General features: G+C 38.4%; 2 protein-coding genes across 5 annotated transcripts in view; one reads left to right on the plus strand and one right to left on the minus strand.

Moving 5' to 3' along the window:
• The window catches only part of NDUFAF2 (NADH:ubiquinone oxidoreductase complex assembly factor 2), a 163456-nt gene extending 154208 nt beyond the window's left edge, over positions 1–9248 (minus strand). For both annotated transcript variants that reach the window (XM_059878804.1, NM_001077029.2), the window contains 1 exon segment: positions 9083–9248. In XM_059878804.1, the coding sequence (XP_059734787.1) occupies positions 9083–9209 (127 nt within the window). In that variant the 5' untranslated portion in view covers positions 9210–9248.
• Positions 9249–9423: 175 nt separating this feature from the next.
• ERCC8 (ERCC excision repair 8, CSA ubiquitin ligase complex subunit) overlaps positions 9424–20965 on the plus strand; it is a 50987-nt gene continuing 39445 nt past the window's right edge. The window contains exons 1-3 of one of the 3 annotated variants that reach the window (XM_024981281.2): positions 9424–9556; positions 15670–15724; positions 18737–18832. Coding sequence is in view for 2 of the 3 variants with exons in the window: in NM_001110181.1 (NP_001103651.1) it covers positions 9480–9556; positions 18737–18832 (173 nt within the window). In the remaining variant the exon portion in view is untranslated. The remainder of the gene's footprint in view (positions 9557–15669; positions 15725–18736; positions 18833–20965) is intronic. The other 2 variants (NM_001110181.1, XM_005221495.5) reach the window with 2 other exon arrangements.

Consider the following 20965-nt stretch of genomic DNA (forward strand, 5'->3'; position numbering starts at 1 on the left):
TTTGCACTATCATTCTATTTTTTATGTTTGAAATATTTTATAATTTAATAAAGATAACTGAATAAACAAAATAAATGATTCTCAGGTTAGAAAAGAGGTAAAATCCAACTAATTTTTTTTAAAAGGAAGCACAAGGACATAAAATAAACTTTAATTTTAAACAAACTTCCATTTTAGATGGACAAACCTCAATTCTAAATTATCACCTTTAAAGTGTAGTTTATTTGACTTCCCAAAAGTGTCTGGAAATGCCATATTCAAAGGCCATCTTCTTTTTATTTTAAAACCAAAAAGCATGAAATGTAAAATTCAGGAAATGTTATTATAAACATGTCTGGGACACTGATAATCTACATATATGTGAATTTAAACAAATCAAATAAATACAGAAAGTATAAATATATAATTTGGTAATAAATGCTTTCACTAAAATCTTAGCATAGATTTTTCTTTGTTCACAATTTCTATAAATATACAAAAATGCTTCATTAAAAACTTGAACAACAAAGTGAAAAAAATCTTTTAGAATGTAAGATTTTCTAATACAATGCTGAACTTGAATAGGTTTATTTCTTAATTATTAAACTATGAATGGTTCAAAAATCACTGCCAGATGACATGATCCTCTACATAGAAAACCCTAAAGAGTCCACCAGAAAATTACTAGAAATAATCAATGACTACAGTAAAGTTGCAGGATATAAAATCAACACACAGAAATCCCTTGCATTCCTATACACTAATAATGAGAAAACAGAAAGAGAAATTAAGGAAACAATTCCATTCACCATTGCAACGGAAAGAATAAAATACTTAGGAATATATCTACCTAAAGAAACTAAAGACCTATATATAGAAAACTATAAAACACTGGTGAAAGAAATCAAAGAGGACACTAATAGATGGAGAAATATACCATGTTCATGGATTGGAAGAATCAATATAGTGAAAATGAGTATACTACCCAAAGCAATTTATAGATTCAACGCAATCCCTATCAAGCTACCAACAGTATTCTTCACAGAGCTAGAACAAATAATTTCACAATTTGTATGGAAATACAAAAAACCTCGAATAGCCAAAGCGACCTTGAGAAAGAAGAATGGAACTGGAGGAATCAACCTACCTGACTTCAGGCTCTACTACAAAGCCACAGTTATCAAGACAGTATGGTACTGGCACAAAGACAGAAATATTGATCAATGGAATAAAATAGAAAGCCCAGAGATAAATCCACGCACATATGGACACCTTATCTTCGACAAAGGAGGCAAGAATATACAATGGATTAAAGACAATCTCTTTAACAAGTGGTGCTGGGAAATCTGGTCAACCACTTGTAAAAGAATGAAACTGGACCACTTTCTAACACCATACACAAAAATAAACTCAAAATGGATTAAAGATCTAAACGTAAGACCAGAAACTATAAAACTCCTAGAGGAGAACATAGGCAAAACACTCTCCGACATACATCACAGCAGGATCCTCTATGACCCACCTCCCAGAATATTGGAAATAAAAGCAAAAATAAACAAATGGGACCTAATTAACCTTAAAAGCTTCTGCACATCAAAGGAAACTATTAGCAAGGTGAAAAGACAGCCTTCAGAATGGGAGAAAATAATAGCAAATGAAGCAACCGACAAACAACTAATCTCAAAAATATACAAGCAACTCCTACAGCTCAACTCCAGAAAAATAAACGACCCAATCAAAAAATGGGCCAAAGAACTAAATAGACATTTCTCCAAAAAAGACATACAGATGGCCAACAAACACATGAAAAGATGCTCAACATCACTCATTATCAGAGAAATGCAAATCAAAACCACTATGAGGTACCATTTCACACCAGTCAGAATGGCTGCGATCCAAAAGTCTACAAGCAATAAATGCTGGAGAGGGTGTGGAGAAAAGGGAACCCTCTTACACTGTTGGTGGGAATGCAAACTAGTACAGCCACTATGGAGAACAGTGTGGAGATTCCTTAAAAAACTGGAAATAGAACTGCCTTATGATCCAGCAACCCCACTGCTGGGCATACACACTGAGGAAACCAGAAGGGAAAGAGACACGTGTACCCCAATGTTCATCGCAGCACTGTTTATAATAGCCAAGACATGGAAGCAACCTAGATGTCCATCAGCAGATGAATGGATAAGAAAGCTGTGGTACATATACACAATGGAGTATTACTCAGCCATTAAAAAGAATACATTTGAATCAGTTCTAATGAGGTGGATGAAACTGGAGCCTATTATACAGAGTGAAGTAAGCCAGAAGGAAAAACATAAATACAGTATACTAACGCATATATATGGAATTTAGAAAGATGGTAACAATAACCCGGTGTACGAGACAGCAAAAGAGACACTGATGTATAGAACAGTCTTATGGACTCTGTGGGAGAGGGAGAGGGTGGGAAGATTTGGGAGAATGGCAATGAAACATGTAAAATATCATGTAGGAAACGAGTTGCCAGTCCAGGTTCGATGCACGATGCTGGATGCTTGGGGCTGGTGCACTGGGACGGCCCAGAGGGATGGTATGGGGAGGGAGGAGGGAGGAGGGTTCGGGATGGGGAACACATGTATACCTGTGGTGGATTCATTTTGATATTTGGCAAAACTAATACAATTATGTAAAGTTTAAAAATAAAATAAAATTGGAAGAATAAAAAAAAAAAAAATCACTGCCAGTAGCCTGGTGTAAACAATTCACTACAAAAAGCCCTAGTGAAGGTTCTACAGGTTTTTAAAATGTGTTCCAAAAACAAATCTACCATGTTTGATGAAATGTTTGTCCTGGATTCTAGAAGAAAGAGTCACTGCTATCTAATGCCCACTGTTATCCCTGCCTTGCCCCCAGTCTATTCCATTTTGGGAACATCATCTGAAACTCAGTATTATGCAAAGTTACAGACTAGATGCAAGACTAGGGCTTCCCTGGTGGTTCAGATAGTAAAGAATCCACCTGCAATGAAGGAGACCTGGGTTCAATCCCAGGGTCGGGAAGATCCCCTGGAGAAGGGAATGGCTACCCACTCCAGTATTCTTACCAGCAGAATTCCATGGACAGAGGAGCCTGAGGGGCTACAGTCTATGGGGTTACAAAGAGTCAGACATGACTGAATGACTAACACTTTCAATATTACAGTGTATAAGATGCAACTTTTATATAAGTACATTCAGTTAAGTTTAATGTTATGATTTTTTTGAATGCTGAAAATTAAATACTATCTGATTCAACTCCCTGATATATTGGAAATCATATAAGCTTTCAGGTTTGAGCTCTCCTAATAGCATAAACATTCAGGCTTCTTACAAACCATTCATCTCAAGATTAGATTAAAAACAAGTATCACTTTCAAAGTGAAAGTGAAGTCACTCAGTCGTGTCCGACTCTTTGCGACCCCATGGACTGTAGCATACCATGCTTCTCTGTCCATGGGATTTTCCAGGCAAGAGTACTGGAGTGGGGTGCCATTTCCTTCTCCAGGGGATCTTCCCGACCCAGGGATCGAATCTGGGTCTCTCTCATTGTAGGCAGACGCTTTATCCTCTGAGCCACCAGGGAAGCCCAAGATCACTTTCAAGATGGACTCAAAGGTCATGCATGTCTGCCAGGTGGTTCAGATTTACTCTCAGGTGATAGGAAGCCACTGAAATGACCGGGTTCCCAAAAACCTGTCTCTTAATCTCATGTTATTATTTTTTCCTTGCCTGAATCCAACTATTCCTACAGTTTTAGTGATCACCTATATTAAGATGGCTTCCAAATTTGTACTTCAATTGCTGACACGTTTGGAAGTGCAGATCTGAGTACACAACTCCCTAATTATAAAGCTGCCCTCTTATAAGCAACAAATTATGTATTCTTTCATCAACCCCACCCTAAAGGCTGCTTATGTGTTTTTATTAGTCCCTGTTAGCCTCCATTTGCATGGATCAATACACCACCATTCACCAGTTCTCCAGAATTAAAACAACAAAATCATCTTTGGCCTCTCCTCTTTTCTTTCCCTTCTATCAGTCCAATTCATTACCAAGTCCAAAAGCTTTGCTAAACCAAACTTTTCTTTCCTTTTCCTTCACTTCAGTCCAGTAAAATCTCTCTCTAGGATCAGGGTAAATCCAGCAATGCTCTCACCTAGTAGAAACTGTAGTTCCTTCCTTTCCCCTCGAGCTCATCTTTTGCAGAGCTTCCAGAGCCATTTCTCTAACAGCTCTAATTATGTCACAAACTTCTCTCTGTTGAAAAGCTTTCAGTGGTTACCTACTACCTCATAATGAAGTATAAACTTCAAACCTATGTAAGGTCTTTTATAAGCTGACCTTGTCTATCACCTCATAGAACAGCTTTCCACTGTTCTTCTGCACTGAAGTCTACCCACATGGGACTCACCTTCTCATCTCTGTGGTGTTTCCCATCTCTTCCCACCACTGACCAGGAATACTCCCCTACCACTCTTTGTGAAATCCTATTTATCCTTCAAGGTGCTGATCAAATGTCTCCAGCTACTTATCTCCCTAAATTCTCCCAGTACAATCAAACATAAAGCACTCTCTTCCTTCTCTAGCACAGCCCAACAGTCTGAAAGTTGTTTCTTATTAAAAAAAGGTAAACATCTACCCTCTGATCTAAATTCTGAGTTAAAGGCTATACAGATGAGCCTAATCCTTTTCTACACCACAATTTTTCAAATACTTGAAGCCTCTCCTAAAACTAATCTTCACAGGGTAAACCTGCTCAAGACTTGCAGGTAATAAAACTTATGGACATAATCTCTAGAAAATTTCGTCATCATAACTATTCCTGTCTGGACTCTTTAGATTTCCAAGCATCTCTTCTAAAGTGTGGTGCCCCAAAATAAACACAATACTCAAAAGACAAAAACAGGTGCTTTTGCAAATTATGCACAATATTCACCTCACCCCGCCAAATCTGGATACTCACAATGTCTATTAGCAAATTAACAGCTCAAAATAGTTCAGTTAATAAATTTGTTAGTTTTTAGGGGTGCAGATGTTTAATAAATGTGCAAAAAAAGAAGCGAAAATAACAAACCAAGGTTCAAAAAGGTTCCTATAAGAATGAAGTATACAAATACAAGAATTTATCTTAGAAAGGAAGAGAATTACCTTTTGAAACATGAGATAAGTGGAACTGGATGGCTAAAAACTCAAGTAAATTACATATAAGAAGGGTGCAATAACAAAGGAATTTTCTAGATAAACTTTAAGGAATCTTTTACTAAATAATCTACTCTAGAGCAGGCAAATTTTCAGTAAAAAATATGTTAATCAGTACTTTGTTATCAAAAATGCCAAATGCATGCAATGCTCTTAATCTTTTTATCTTGAAATGTCAACAGGTTTGTTTTTTTTTTAAGTTAAAATTTCAACAATTCTAAACTTAAATTCAGCTGACTGGATAATACTCAAGACTTATTTTGAACTACATAACAACACATTTTTCCCTTATTAAATAATATCCTATGTAGAAAATACAGTAGTTCTTTGACGACTAGCACCAGAGTAATTAACTGAATTAAAAGAAAAATTAATTTCCTCCAAAGGGTTCTTAAACACTACTCATTGGTGGTGTTCAATTTATGCAATTCAAAGAAAACTCCAGGAGACCTGTAAGAAGCACCTTTCATATCCAGGAAATAAAAAAGTTAGATGACTTATTTTTGGAAAACTCGCTTGAAAACAAACTAAAAATATTTTCCCTTGCTTTACAGCAGAAGACTTAGGAAATATGTAATGGTATTTACAGACTGTACAACATATCTGTGCCACAGTCCTCAACTATCCAAGAACTGAGACACACCGAGATATTAAACAGGTGCATACAGTGATTGTACTACATTATTAATAAACGCTGAATTTTTCCCACAATCAAGAAAATCAACTCTACAATCAAGAGTACCTGGATTCAAAATATCAAGCTAACTGAAGTATAAATCAGCATATGCTATGCTATGCTAAGTCACTTCAGTCGTGTCTGACTCTGTGTGACCCCATAGACAGCAGCCTACCAGGCTCCCCTGTCCCTGGGATTCTCCAAGCAAGAACACTGGAGTGGGTTGCCATTTCCTTCTCCAATGCATGAAAGTGAAAAGTGAAAGTGAAGTTGTTCAGTCGTGTCCGACTCTTAGCGACCCCATGGACTGCAGCCTACCAGGCTCCTCCGTCCATGGGATTCTCCAGGCAAGAGTATTGGAGTGGGGTGCCATCAGCATAAGCACTTTGGAAAACAACTTGATATTATAATAAAATTAAACATATCCTTTGACTCACAAATTATTTTAGAATACACATGATTTTGCTAATTTAAGTCTTTCTTTAATGATACTATATTTTCAAAGAAATGAAACTAATACAAACTTTTTTAATGGTCAAAAGACTTAACAGATACTTCACCAAAGACCCATGGTTGGCAAATAAGCATATGAAAAGATTCTTAATGTCCTCAGTCATTAGGAAAATGGAAATTAAAACCACAATGAGATAACACTAGCTACCTATTGTTTAGTCACAGGTCATGTCTGATTTTTGTGACCCCATGGAGTGGGGTCTGCAAGGCTCCTCTGTCCATGGAATTTCCCAGACAAGAATATTAGAGTAGGTTTCCATTTCCTTCTCCAGGGGATCTTCCAGACATAGGGATTGAACCCTCATCTTCTGTATTGGCAGGTGGGTTCTTTACCACTGCACCACCAGGGAAGCCCATGTATCTTAAAGTGAGTGCAACAGGGTCTTGGGAGTGCAAACTCGAGGGAAAGGTAACGTGGCGTCTGGTGATGGGATCTCTTTTCCACACTGTCAGTGAGTGATGGGATCTCTTTTCCACACTGTCAGTGAGCATGACCTACTTTTGTCCTCGAGGAAGGTGACGCTTGGGGCCAATGCTGGAGCCACTTTAAAACTGACAGAACCTAGTTCTGGTGAGAATGTGAAACTAGAACTTTCATGTGTTGCTGGCAGGAATGCAATATGGTACAACCAGTTCGGAAAACAGTTTCTTATAAAGTTAGTTATATATATATTGATACATTTACCACAAAAGACAGCAATCCCATTCCTAGCTGTTCACCCAAGAGAAATTATGTTCATTGGAAATCCTGTATGGGAATTTTTATAGAGGCTTTCTACACAGTCACCAAAAACTGGAAACCACCTACAGGTCATTCAGCAGGTGAATGGATAAACTGTGGTAAACCTGCACAATGGAATTGGAATACCACTTAGTAACAAAAAGGAACTACTGACACATGGACGAATCTCAACTGCATCATGCCACATGAAATTAGCTAGACTCAAAAGACTGTATCTTCTCTCCATTTACATGACATTCTGGAAAAAGCAAAACTATAGGAACATAAATCAGCGGTTGCCAACAGCAGGGTATGCAGTGAGGGAAGGAACTACTAAGGGGTAAGAGGGACTTCTGGGGGTGATGCAACTGCTCTGTATCTTGATTCTGGTGACATTTATGACTGTCAAATATCATAAAATCATACATCAAAAAGGATGAATGTTACCATATGTAAATTATACTTTAGATCAATCCAATGTTTTTATATATTTTTTTAATTTATTTATTTTAATTAGAGGCTAATTACTTTGAATCCCCCTCCCACATCCCTCCCCATACCATCCCTCTGGGTCATCCCAGTGTACCAGCCCCAAGCATCCTGTGTCCTGCATCATGGAATTTAGAAAGATGGTAACGATAACCCTGTATGCGAGACAGCAAAAGAGACACAGATGTATAGAACAGTCTTTTGGACTCTGTGGGAGAGGGAGGGGGGGATGATTTGGGAAAATGGCATTGAAACATGTATTATATTATATTTGTTTTTACTGTTACCTGACCATTTATGAAAAATAAACATCTTTCCCTCTGTTTGCAATCTTTCAAGAAATACTTCACCACCATGCTACGTTCTTTGTGGACTTTTTTAAGAAAGAAATATTTCCTGCCCTGATACAGTTTAAACGCTCATTAGGGAAACAAGTCTAAGATATTAAAATAATTTACAGAAAAAGGTTAGGCAAAACAATTTTGAGTAATAATAAATATGCTTTACATGTGCTCTACGAGGAAGAAAAAATTTCCTCTATCAAGAGTTATACGAAGTGAATGAAATACCACTTTCAAAGGTCTTAGTGCTTCTCAATATTATTATCATCTCTTTCAAGTAAGGATCCTGATACTTGGGAGGACAAATACTTTGTCCGTGATCCCTCAATTAGACGTCAAAGCTGAGATTCTAGAACCCAAGCCTTTCTGACCCCAAAGCCTGAGATCTTCTGCATCCTGGTAATGCAAAAACACAGAGGAGATTACTGCCACGTGGTGTGATTTCAAGGACCAGGAACGCCCCCTACCTCCGCAAACACCAAGACTTTACCGCAAGATTCCTACACAGAAACACGCGCCATGTATCTTAAAGTGAGCGCAACAGGGTCTTGGGAGTGCAAACTCGAGGGAAAGGTAACGTGGAGTCTGGTGATGGGATCTCTTTTCCACACTGTCAGGGAGCATGGACCTACTTCTGACAGTTTTGTCCGCGAGAAAGGTGACGCTTGGGGCCAACGCCGGAGCCACTTTAAAAGGTCAATACCAAGAAAGAGGAGAGCAGAGGCGCTCAAAATAACATCTCTTCAATTTCCCCATGACCCTCGGTCGCAAGGTGGGCACTGGCGACCAGGGAGGAGGAAAGGTACGTCCCTATCTCTCCCTGGACCCTTTGGTTAAAACCTCCCTGGACTTGTCCCTATCTACACTGCCGATCGCAAGGACCCACACAGGGCGCCTGCAAGACTCCCGGCGCTGGGCGGAGGAGTGTGCGGAGCTAGCGCCGCGGGCGCCGGGCTCAAGACCTAGACGCTGCGGCGCAGGGACTCAGGCATTTGGCGGGCCACTCAGTGACAGCCCGACTGCAAGCAAGTGGCGAGCGCGGAGGGCGCGGCGGGGTGAACAAACTCGACTGACCACTCTGCTGATTACCACTAGTGCCGCACGTCGTTTTCCGACCACCCAACCGCTGCCCTCGCTCTCATCTCACCTCTCCAGTTCTTGTACTCCGGGATATAATAGTATTTGTTCCCGAACCGGTCTGTGCCCACTTGCTCTTTCACTTCCTTTGACAGTGCTCTCCGTATGACGCCGAACAAACGCTGAGACCAACCCATGCTGCTCCACCAGCTCCCGCGTGGGTGGCGGCAGGATCTGGCAGGATCTGCCAGGACCTCCGCAACCAAAGCGGGAACGCCCCCGCCGCTGACCCCGCCCACCAACGCCGAGGTTTCCCACCCACCTCCATCCGCGTACTCTCTAATAAAGGCGCTCTCCATTGGTCGGATGGCATCACGCTTAACCAATGGGAGGCTTCGCTACTACAACCCCGCCTCCGAGTTCTGTCATGGCAGCGTCCAGTTCACAAGCCAATGTGAAAGAACGGGATGCTAGGGTTTTTGTCGGCTCGACAAGCGGGTTTAGAAGACCCTCTTCGCCTCCGGAGAGCAGAGTCCACACGGAGGTAAAGAGAGCCTTACTTTTTTCTCTAACATGCTAGTTAAAATGTAGACCAAGACTGTGTTAGCCTTGCCTCACACTTTTCCTCCTCATTATCACTTTCCTGCCACCACACTGGGCTTTACTCTTCTGCTCTGTGAGTTGAGAAAACAAGTTACCTTTTATACACCCATAGGCAACTGGGTGCGAAAGCAGGCTCGGGTGAGGGCGCTTTACATCAAAATGAGGATATTTTAATTTTATTTTATTCCTTTTCTCTCATGCTTTCTCCTCGCCTCCCAAGGAATAACTATCGTTCAGGAATTTATTCTTTAATTTCGTTCAGCGTATTTAGTGAGGTCCTACCATGTGCCAAGCAATATGTTGAAGGCCGAGCATAGGCCAGAAATTGAACAAAATTTAGTGTGACTCGAGGCAGAGAACTGTGAGGAGAGGGCCATTGACAAGAGATGAAGCTGGAGAAGTAGAGGGGGCTAGATGGGGAAGAGCCTTGTATGCTTGGTTATGGGGTATGACGATCAGAAAAAGGTGACAACTATTGCATTTTGTCATCAGCTTGGAGAATGGATTGAAGTTGAAAGCAAGAGTGGGAACCAAGTTAGGTAACTGTTGCAAGGAGAGTGTTGATGGAAGCCTGAGCCAGGGTTGTGGCAGCTGGAACCAAGAGGGTGAAGATATTTGAAAAATAGCTAAGAAATAGAATCACAGGTCTTTTTTTCAGCCCTATGAAGAGTGTTGTCTTATATATTGTATTTACACACATTGTAAGCTCCACTGGACAGTTACAATTTTTGTTTTCAACCATCAAACATATTTTAAGGAAAAGAATAATCTGTTTAGACCAGTATCATTTCTGTTGCTGTCTCTTCATTCCTGATAGCCCAAGTTTCCTTCTTATATCACTTTGCTTCTGTCTGAAGAACTTTGTTTAGCAATTTTTATAGAGCAAGTCTTGATGGCTTTGTAGTTTGTGGAAAGGAATCTGCAGTCATTTGAGCCATTGTTTCTCTATAGGTAATTTGTTATCCTCTGATTGCTTTGAAATTTTCTTTGTTTTTGTTTTCAGCAGTTTGATTTTTTTTTTTTTGCAACTCTTTTTTTTTTTAATTGAAGTATACCCAGGTGGCACGATGGTAAAGAATCCACCCATTGATGCGGGAGACTTAAGAAACATGGGTTCGATCCCTGGGTCAGGAAGATCCCCTGGACGAGGGCATGGTAACCCATTCCAGTATCCTTGCCTGGAAAATCCCATGGACAGGGGAGTCAGGCAGACCACAGTCCATGGGCTCGCAAAGAATCAGACATGACTGAGTGACTGAGCACACACACACACCGTTGATTTATAATGTTGTGCCCATCTCTGCTGTACAGCATGGTGACTCAGTTGTATACGTATATACATCTATGTATGTACAATATATACATGAATGTATACGTATACACTGGAGAAGGCAATGGCAACCCACTCCAGTACTCTTGCCTGGAAAATCCCATGGACAGAGGAGCCTGGTGGGCTGCTGTCTCTGGGGTCACATAGAGTCGGACACGACTGAGCGACTTCACTTTCACTTTTCTGCATTGGAGAAGGAAATGGCAACCCACTCCAGTGTTCTTGCTTGGAGAATCCCAGGGATGGGGGAGCCTGGTGGGCTGCCATCTATGGGGTCGCACAGAGTCGGACACAACTGAAGCACCTTAGCAGCAGCAGCAGCAGCATACATATATACATTCTTTTTTAATATTCTTTTCTATTATGGTTTATCACAGGATATTAAATATATTAAGTTGGTACAAAAGTAATTGCCATTTTAGACCATAAATTTTAAATCATTATGTGCTGTGTTTAGTTGCCCAGTGTTGTGTCTGACTCTTTGCGACCCCGTGGTCTGTGGCCCATCAGGCGCCTCTGTCCATGGGGATTCACCAGGCAAGAATACTGGAGTGGATTCCTGTGCCCTCCTCCAAGGGGTCTTTCCAACTCAGTGGTCAAACCCAGGTCTCCCACATTGCAGGCAGATTCTTTACCATCTGAGCCACCAGGGAAGCCCAAGAATACTGGAGTTGGTATCCTATCCCTTCTCCAGGGTATGTTCTGACTCAGGAATTGAAGCAGGGTCTCCTGCATTGCAAACAGATTCCTTACCAGCTGAGCTACCAGTGAAGCTCAAACTAGGGTCAAATACAGGTTTATTAATCAAAATAGTAACCATTACATACAACACATTTTTGCCAACAAGAAATAGGTTTGTTTGAAAATCTGTGCTTCAGGATTTGATGAATTCTTGGAAAGCATTTTCTGCCTCCTGCTGGTTGTGAAAGCGTTTTCCCTGCAAAAAGTTGTCAAGATCCTTGAAGAAGTGGTAGTAGTCATTTGGCAACAGGGCAGGTGAATATGATGGATGAGGCAAAACATCATAGCCCGATTCTTTCAGCTTTTGAAGCATTGGTTGTGCGACGTGTGGTCAGGAATTGACATGGAGAAGGATTGGGCCCTTTCTGGTGACCAGTGCCGGCTGCAGGCCTGGTAGTTTTCAGTGCGTCTCATCGATTTGCTGAACGTATTCTCAGACATAATGGTTTCGCCAGAATTCAGAAAGTTGTCTTGGATCAGACCAGCAGCAGACCACCAAACAGTGGCCATGACCTTTTTCTGGTGCAAATTTGGCTTTGGGAAGTGCTTTGGAGCTTCTTCTTGGTCCAGCCACTGAGCTGGTTATCTCTGTCATATAAATTCCACTTCTCGTCGCACGTTGCAATCTGATCAAGAAATGGTTCTTTGTTTTTGCATAGAATAAGAGAAGATGACACTTCAAAACGATGATTTTTTTTTTTTTTTTTTGTGATCAGCTCACGAGGCACTCACTTATTGAACTTTTTCACCTTTTAGTTTGCTTCAAATGCCGAACAACTGTAGAATGATTGACATTGAGTTCTTCAGCAACTTCTTGTGTAGTTGTAAGAGGATCAGCTTCGATGATGACTCTCAATTGGTCCTAGTCAACTTCTGATGGCTGGCCACCACACTTCTCATCTTCAAGGCTCTCGTCTCCTTTGAAAAACTTCTTGAACCATGACTGAACTGTACATTTGCTAGCAGTTCCTGGGTCAAATACATTGTTGATGTTGCAAGTGGTCTCCATTGCTTTACAACCCATTTTGAACTCAAATAAGAAAATCATTTGAATTTGCTTTTTGTCTAACATCATTTTCATAGTCTGAAATGCATATAAAATAAATAGAAAGTAATAAGTCATTAGCAAAAAAAGATAAAGCAAGAAATGTGAATTAAAATAATTTATAACAACCACATTTATTTAAGAATGTATTCCAATATCAAATGGCAAAGTTCAACAATGCAAAACTGCAATTACTTTTGCACCAACCTAATATTTAGCAATCAGTGTGACATGGAAAGCAGCCAATCAAAATGGATTCTGGCCACTGATGACCAGTATGTGATGTCTCATAGCAAAGAGATTGGAAAAATGATTTTAAAAGACACCAGGACTCATTCTTTTCCTTACCCTCCTTACCCCAATTTCCTCTGCCTTCCCCTATATCTCTACTCTTTTATTTCTTTTCCCTTCATCCGCTCTCCTTCACTTTGTCTCTTCTTCCTCTTTTCTCCCCTATTCTCGTCACCGCCTTGGCCCAAGAGTCCCCAAGACCTCCCCCAGGTTTGAGGATTCTCTAGAAGGACTCAGTATGCAGCATAAAGTTGTACCAAATTACTCATAATTATGATTTATTACAGCGAAAGTATACAAGGTAAACTTACAGGAGGGAAAGGCACATGGATGACTTGAGAAGGAAACCAAGCACAAGCTCCCAGTGGAGTTGCATAGGACATGCTTAATTTCTTTTTTTTTTTCACACTTAATTTCTTTAGCAATGAATTGTGATAGCATAGATGAAATCTCTATCAGAGAAGTTCATTACAGACTCAGTGCCTAGAGTTTGTAAGTACAAACTGGCCACATAGGCACTTTCTGCTTAGCATGTTCCAAAATTCCAGACTCCTAGAAGGCATGTGAGAATTCATAATGTACGCTGTTTGCTTCAAATAGTTTAGGCACAATGAGCCATTCTTACCCAGAAATAATGGGAACCCTCCTGAAATCCCAGAAGGCGGGTAAGGGCCAGTCTTACAAGCAGGCCTTTTTAAGGATAGTAGCCTCAGGCCTGCCGTTGTAATTATTTTTTGCATACCTTGCCTCCTTCCACACAAACCCCTACCCCTGTTTCCCTGTTGTCGAACCCTCCCCTTTCCCTTTCCCTTAGCCCCTTCTCTGGTTCCCAAATGATACAGATCTGAAGTATTTAGGTTGGGTAGAGGTAGGCTACCTAAAAGGCAGGGATTAGATTGGTCTAGAGTGAGATTTCACAGGCTAAGAAAAAAAAAAAAAGAAAATCAGAAACAAAAGCAAGCAAGACTATATCAAACTAAAAGCCTTCTGTACAGCCAAGGAAACCGTCAACATGGTGAAAAGACAGCTTACACTATGGGGAAAAAGATTTTCAAACCGTTTATCTGATAAGGGCTTAATATCCAAAATATATAAAGAACTCATTCAACTCAATAACAAGAGGAAAAAATAAAAAATGGACAAAAAAAAAAAAACCCTGAATATGCATTTTTCCTAAGAAGATATACAAATGACCAACAGGTACATGAAAAGATGTCCAACATCACTAGTCATCAAGGAAGTACAAAAACAACAGGCAACACCCCACACCTATTAGAATATCTGTTACCAAAAGGAAAAGACATAACAAATGCTGGACTGGATTTAAATGCTGTAGAGAATTTAAAACCCTTGTGCACTGTTGGTGAGATTTATAAATTGGTACAGCCGCTGTGGAAAACCATTATGGAGGATGCTCAGAAATTAAAAATAGAGCTACTGTATGATCCAGCAATTTCACTTCTGGGAATATATCCAAAGGAAAGGAAAGCAATAACTTGCAAAGGTGTCTGCACCTCCATGTTCATAGCAGCTTTATTTACAATAGCCAAGACATGGAAAACTAAGTGTCCATCTATGGATGAACAGATAAAGAAGTTGTGTTCCATATATTCAATGAAATATTATTTAGCTACAAAAAGTGAAGAAACCCTGCCATTTGCAGCTACATGGATGGACCTTGAAGGCATTATGCTAAATGAAATAAGTGTGACAAGGAAAGACAAATACTGTATGAACTCATTTAAATGTGTGGAATCTTAAAAACTCATAGAAAAAGAGATCAGACTTATTACCAGAGTCAGGGAGTGGTAGGAGGAAGAATTGGAGGAAAGTGGTCAAAAGGTACAAAATTCCAGTTATAAATACGTAGTACTAGGGGTGTAATGTACAATATAATTGGTTATAGTTGACACTGAAGTATGATGTATAGGAAAGTTGTTAAGAGAGTAAATCCTAATAATTCTCATCGCAAGGAGAAATTTTTTTTTGTTTTTTTCTTTTTGTTGTATTTGTATGAGATAATGGATGTTAGCTGATGGATGTTAGATGTTGATGTTACTATTGTAATCATTTCACACTGTATGTAAGTTAAGCCATCATGCTATACATCTTAAGCTTATTAATGATGTATTTATGTTTCAATAAGTCTAAGGAGAAAAAAATCTTATTTAAATTAGCATCATTTTGATCAATAATGAATGTAGAAGTCATTTAGTTACATTAGCCTAATTGCTTTTTAACATCTAAAAGATTGAGACAGGTTCTAATAGTTAACATTCACTAGGCACTTACTGTCTCGGAGAAGGCAGTGGCACCCCACTCCAGTACTCTTGCCTGGAAAATTCCATGGACGGAGGAGCCTGGTAGGCTGTAGTCCATGGGGTCGCTAAGAGTTGGACAAGACTGAGCTACTTCACTTTCACTTTTCACTTTCATGCATTGGAGAAGGAAATGGCAACCCACTCCAGTGCTCTTGCCTAGAGAATCCTGGGGACAGGGGAACCTGGTGGGCTGATGTCTATGGGGTCGCACAGAGTCGGACACGACTGACGTGACTTAGCAGCAGCAGCAGGTACTTACTGTATGCTGAGCCTTGTTATGAGCCCTTTGTATGTTTTAACTCATTTAACCTTAATGTCCTCACCAGGATAATGATGTTTTATAGTTACTGAATATCAGAAATTTCATTCATCTTGATTTGTGTGAGTACTTGTTAATCACTTTTATTTATATTTAATGTTATTTATTTAAATGTGCTTATTTATTGAGTTGAACATACTCATTTTATATTTCTGTAAGAAACAATTCAGGGAAATTTTTTTAAACTGTAATTTAAGCTTTTGTTCACTAGATGTCCTCAGTTAAGTTTTAAGTTACAAGAATTTAGCTTTTGGTTCATGAAAATTTTTTCAGGTTCTAGATATCTAAATTAAAATTAGTAAAATACACTCTTTAAATAAGACATAAGATAATTAAGATAATGCTTCAGGAGAAACTCTTTACATGTAATTGTTAATACTCTTAATACTTCAAAAATTTGTATAAGGCTTTTAATAATCTGTAAACATCCTTGGATGTATGTTAGGAGATTTAAGCATTGTATTTAAGCCACTTTTAACTTCATGTAATTTTGGTGAAATAAGGACATTTTAATGTTAAATTGCTTTCCTGTTGTTTAGTTTTATCTCCCCCCCCCCCCACTTCTGTTAAATTACTTTACGGGGGAGCATAGTTGCTTTCCAGTGTTGTGTTAGTCTTTGCTGTCCAACAAAGTAAATCAGTTATATGCGTACTTGTATCCTCTCTTTTTTAGATTACGTTCCCATTTAGGTCACCACAGAGCACTGCATAGAGTTCCCTGTTCTATGCAGTAGGTTCTCATTAGTTATCTATTTTATACGTAGTAGTGTAGACGTGTCAACCCGTCTCCCAATTCATGCCACAGCCCCTTCCCCCCTTGGTATCTGTACCTTTGTTCTGTACATCTTGGTCTCTTATTTCTGCTTTATGAATAAGTTCATCAGTACCGTTTTTCTAGATTCCATAGTCAAGTGATAAATTATATGATATTTTTTTCTTTCTGACTTACTTGACTCTGTATGACAGTCTCTAGGTCCATCCATTTCTCTGCAGATGACACAATTTCATTCTTTTCTATGGCTGAGTTATATTGCATTGTATATATGTAGCACATATTCTTTATCCGTTCCTGTGTTGATGGATATTTAGGTTGCTTCCATGTCATGGCTATTGTAAATAGTGTTGCAATGAAGATTTGGTGCATGTATCTTTTTCAACTATGGTTTTCTCTGGATATGTGCCCAGGAGTGAGATTGCTAGGTAATATGGTAGGTCTATTTTTAGTTTTTTAAGGACCCTCCATAGTGGTTGTACCAGTTTACATTCCCATCAACCGTGTAAGAGGGTTCCCTTTTCTCCACACCCTCTGCAGCATTTATTGTTCATAAATTTTTTTTTTTGATGATAGCCATTCTGACTGATGTGAGATAATACTTCATTGTAGTTTTGACTTTCATTTTTCTAATAATTAGCAATGTTGAACATCTTTTCAGGTGTTTATTGGCCATCTGTATGTCTCTTTTGGAAAAATGTCTGTTTAGGCCTTCTGCCCATTTTTTATTGAGTTGTTTGTTTTTTTTGATATTGAGCTCCATGAGCTGTTCGTATGTTTTGAAGGTTATCAGTTGCTTCATTTGCAAATATTTTCTCCCATCCTGAGGGTTGTCTTCATTTTGTTCATGGTTTCATTTGCTGTACAAAAGCTTTTAAGTTTAATTAGGTCCCATTTGTTTTGTTTTATTTTCGGTACTCTAGAAGGTGGATCAGAAAAGATCTTGCTGTGGTTTATGGAAAGAAGTATTCTGCCTGTATTTTCCTGTAACAATTTTATAGTGTCCATCTTTACATTTAGGTCTTTAATCCATTCTGAGTTTATTTTTGTGTATGGTGTTAGAGCGTGTTCTAATTTTATTCTTTTACATGTAGATGTCCAGTTTTCCCAGCACCACTTATTGAAGAGACTGTCCTTTCTCCATTTTGTAGTCTTGCCTCCTTTGTCATAGTTAGGTGACCATACATGCATGAGGTTTATCTCTGAGCTTTTTATCCTGTTCCATTGCTCTGTATTTCTGTGCCAGAACTATACCATCTTGATTAATATAGCTTTGTGGTATAGTCTGAAGTCAGGAAGCTGATTCCTCCAGCTCCATTTTTCTCGCTCAAGATTGCTTTCGCTTTTCAGGGTCTTTTGTGTTTCCATACAAATTGTAGAGTTTTTTCTTTTAATTCTGTGAAAAATGCCATTGGTAGTTTGATGGGGATTGCATTGAATTGGTAGATTGCTTTGGGTAGTATAGTCATTTTCACAATAATAATTCTTCCAATCCAGAAACATGATATGTTTGTCCATCTGTTTGTGTCATTGATTTCTTTCATCAGCATCTTATAATTCTCTGAGTATAGATCTTCTACCTCTTTAGGTAGGTTTATGCCTAAGTTTTTTATTATTTTTGTTGTGATGGTAAATGGGATTGTTTCCTTAATTTCTTTTTCTGATCTTTTGCTGTTGGTGTATAGGAAAGCAAGAGATTTCTGTTTATTAATTTTGTGTCCTGCAACTTTACCAGATTTATTGATGAGCTCTAGTAGTTTTCTGGTGGCATCTTTAGGATTTTCTAAGTGTCGTATCATGTCATCTGCAAACAGTGACAGTTTTACTTCTTCTTTTCCAATTTGGATTCCTTTTATTTCTTTTTCTTCTCTGATTAGCATCCCTAGGACTTCCAAAACTATGTTAAATAATAGTGGTAAGAATGGACATTCTTATCTTGTTCCTAATCTTAGAGAAAATGCTTTCAGTTTTTTACTATTAAGAATAATGTTTGCTGTACGTTTGTCATATATGGCCTTTATTATGTTGAGGTGGGTTTGCTCTATGCCCACTTCCTAGAGAGTTTTTATCATAAATGTGTGTTGAATTTTGTCAAAAGCCTTTTCTACATCTATTGAGGTGATCATATGGTTTTTATTTTTTAATTTGTTAATGTGGTATATCACATTGATTGATTTGTATATATTGAAGAATCCTTGCATCCCTGGAATAAATCCCGCTTGATCATAGTGTATGATCCTTCTAATGTGTTGTTGGATTCTGTGTGCCCTCCCTTTTAATTTTTATATATATATATTTTTAGGGTTTTGGGACTGGAGTTAAACAAAGACAGAGATGTTGAAAGGATCCATTGCAGTGGAGTTAACACCCTTGACATTGAACCTGTTGAAGGGAGATAGTAAGTTTATTATATAATCATTTTTGTTCCTAAGTGAGATCCAATAAAATCTTGCTTTCAGATTAATTTTGTAAAATTTCATAAAAATTAATAAAAATTCTAAATTGTCACATTTAAATCTGGCATTATTAATTTCAAATAAGTACAGAACATTGAACCTATGAAATGCTGCCAAATATTTCCAAAGTACTTTAATATAAATATATTCATTGTTAAATCAACAAATATTGAGTTTTGGTTTTTTGTTTTGATGCAGAGAGCATGTAAGTGCTGAGGTATGTCTTTAGGAGCTATTTCAAAACAGTTGTTGCTCTCAGATAGTCCTGTGGGAAAACAAATATAAGAAGCAGAAGTATATGAAGCACACCAGACTTGTACTTGACTTCCTCCTGGCTTTATATTTATTAGCTGTGTGGCCTTGAGCAATTTGTGTAACCTTTCTAATTCACAGTTGCCTTAGCTACGCAATGTAAGAACAATACCTAATTAACAAGTTTGTTGTGAAGATTAATTACGATAATATGTATAACATGATTAGCATAGGACATGGCATATTGTAAATGATTGCCACCATTTTGTTAATCAAAGCATTATCACCTATACTTTAAATCCGTTTTCCGTGCAACAGCTGAAGTGCTTTGAAAAATGCAAATATGTACATGCCACACACACATCCCCACCCACTTAAAGCTCATCTACCCCACATTACTTTTACCAAAATGTTTAAAACCCTTGTCCTTCAATTAGGACAAGTATAAACGTAACTAAAGAAGTGTGTCTTGTTATGTTTTGTTTAGCATTTGCCGCAAATCATTGTATTATAATGAGGCATTATTATTTACATTAAAATAAGCCAGGGTAGGTTTAATAGAATTCAATTTTTTAAATTCTAGCTTCTGTCATGGTCTCATCTAGTATATGAGAAACATGTACAGTGAACAAATTCTAACTTTTAACACATGGTTAAATGTAAAAGATGACATTTGATCATTTATTTTTTTCCTAACCTTTTCTAGGCTGAACATACTACCTCTCAATCAAGTACAGCTGTGGGACATTTGCTTGTAAAATAATCCTGACATAAGCAGCAAGGGATAGCTGATTTCTTTTGGTCTTGGGTGCTGGTGGGATAGTGATCAGTTGTTTGACCTGTAAAGTTCATGAATCCAGTAGGCTACCAGTTGGGAGAGTTAGTGAGAAATATGGAAAGTTATGGATTATATGTGCATTAAATATGTGTGAGAAATACAGGCCAAGGAGTCTTTGCAGAGTATATACAGAAAAGTCAAGATTCTTACTATAGTAGTTTCCCCTTTTATTGTATAGTGAAAATCTACAACTGTTTCATTGTTTGCTAAGACTTGTATTTTGCATTAAGCCCTTTTGGCAGCGAAGAGAAATAAAAAGCAAAATGGGTGTTTAATGGAAAATTAAATATAGGTCTTCTTTTTCTCACAAAAATCAACTCACATATAACTTGCTGAAAACACTTATTCATATTTATCAACTACCTTACAGTTAAGTAACATTGCCATTAGATACTTCAACTACAAAGTCCATTTAATTACAGTAATGTTCAGGGTTTTTTTCACCCAATTAATGTAATCAAAAGAAAGCTTTTGGAAGTCACTCTGCTGCTGCGGCTGCTGCTGCTGCTAAGTCACTTCAGTCGTGTCCAACTCTGTGCGACCCCATAGATGGCAGCCCACCAGGCCCCGCCATCCCTGGGATTCTCCAGGCAAGAACACTGGAGTGGGTTGCCATTTCCTCCTCCAATGCGTGAAAGTGAAAAGTAGCAAAGGTGAAACATCTGACCTTACTATAAATACGATTTAAATTAACTTTAAAAGTTGAACTTTGAAAACAGTTGTTTTTCCATTGATAATACATGTAGTGCTGTGGTTAAAAAAAAAAACAAAAAACTTTTACAAAGCTCAAATGTTCAGCAAAATGTTTCTGGAATTAGAAATGGTACACATATAACTCACAACTATTTCCAAGCAAGCTGAAACATTGTTTCAACTAAAGTAAAAAAGCTGTAGTTGTTAAACTTTACAAAGATTTCTGGATATACACAAATAGAATAACCAACCCACAAAATTTTGTAATGAAGCTAATGTTAAAAATTTTTTA

Source organism: Bos taurus, chromosome 20, assembly GCF_002263795.3.
Source record: "Bos taurus isolate L1 Dominette 01449 registration number 42190680 breed Hereford chromosome 20, ARS-UCD2.0, whole genome shotgun sequence".
Lineage (NCBI taxonomy): Eukaryota > Metazoa > Chordata > Mammalia > Artiodactyla > Bovidae > Bos > Bos taurus.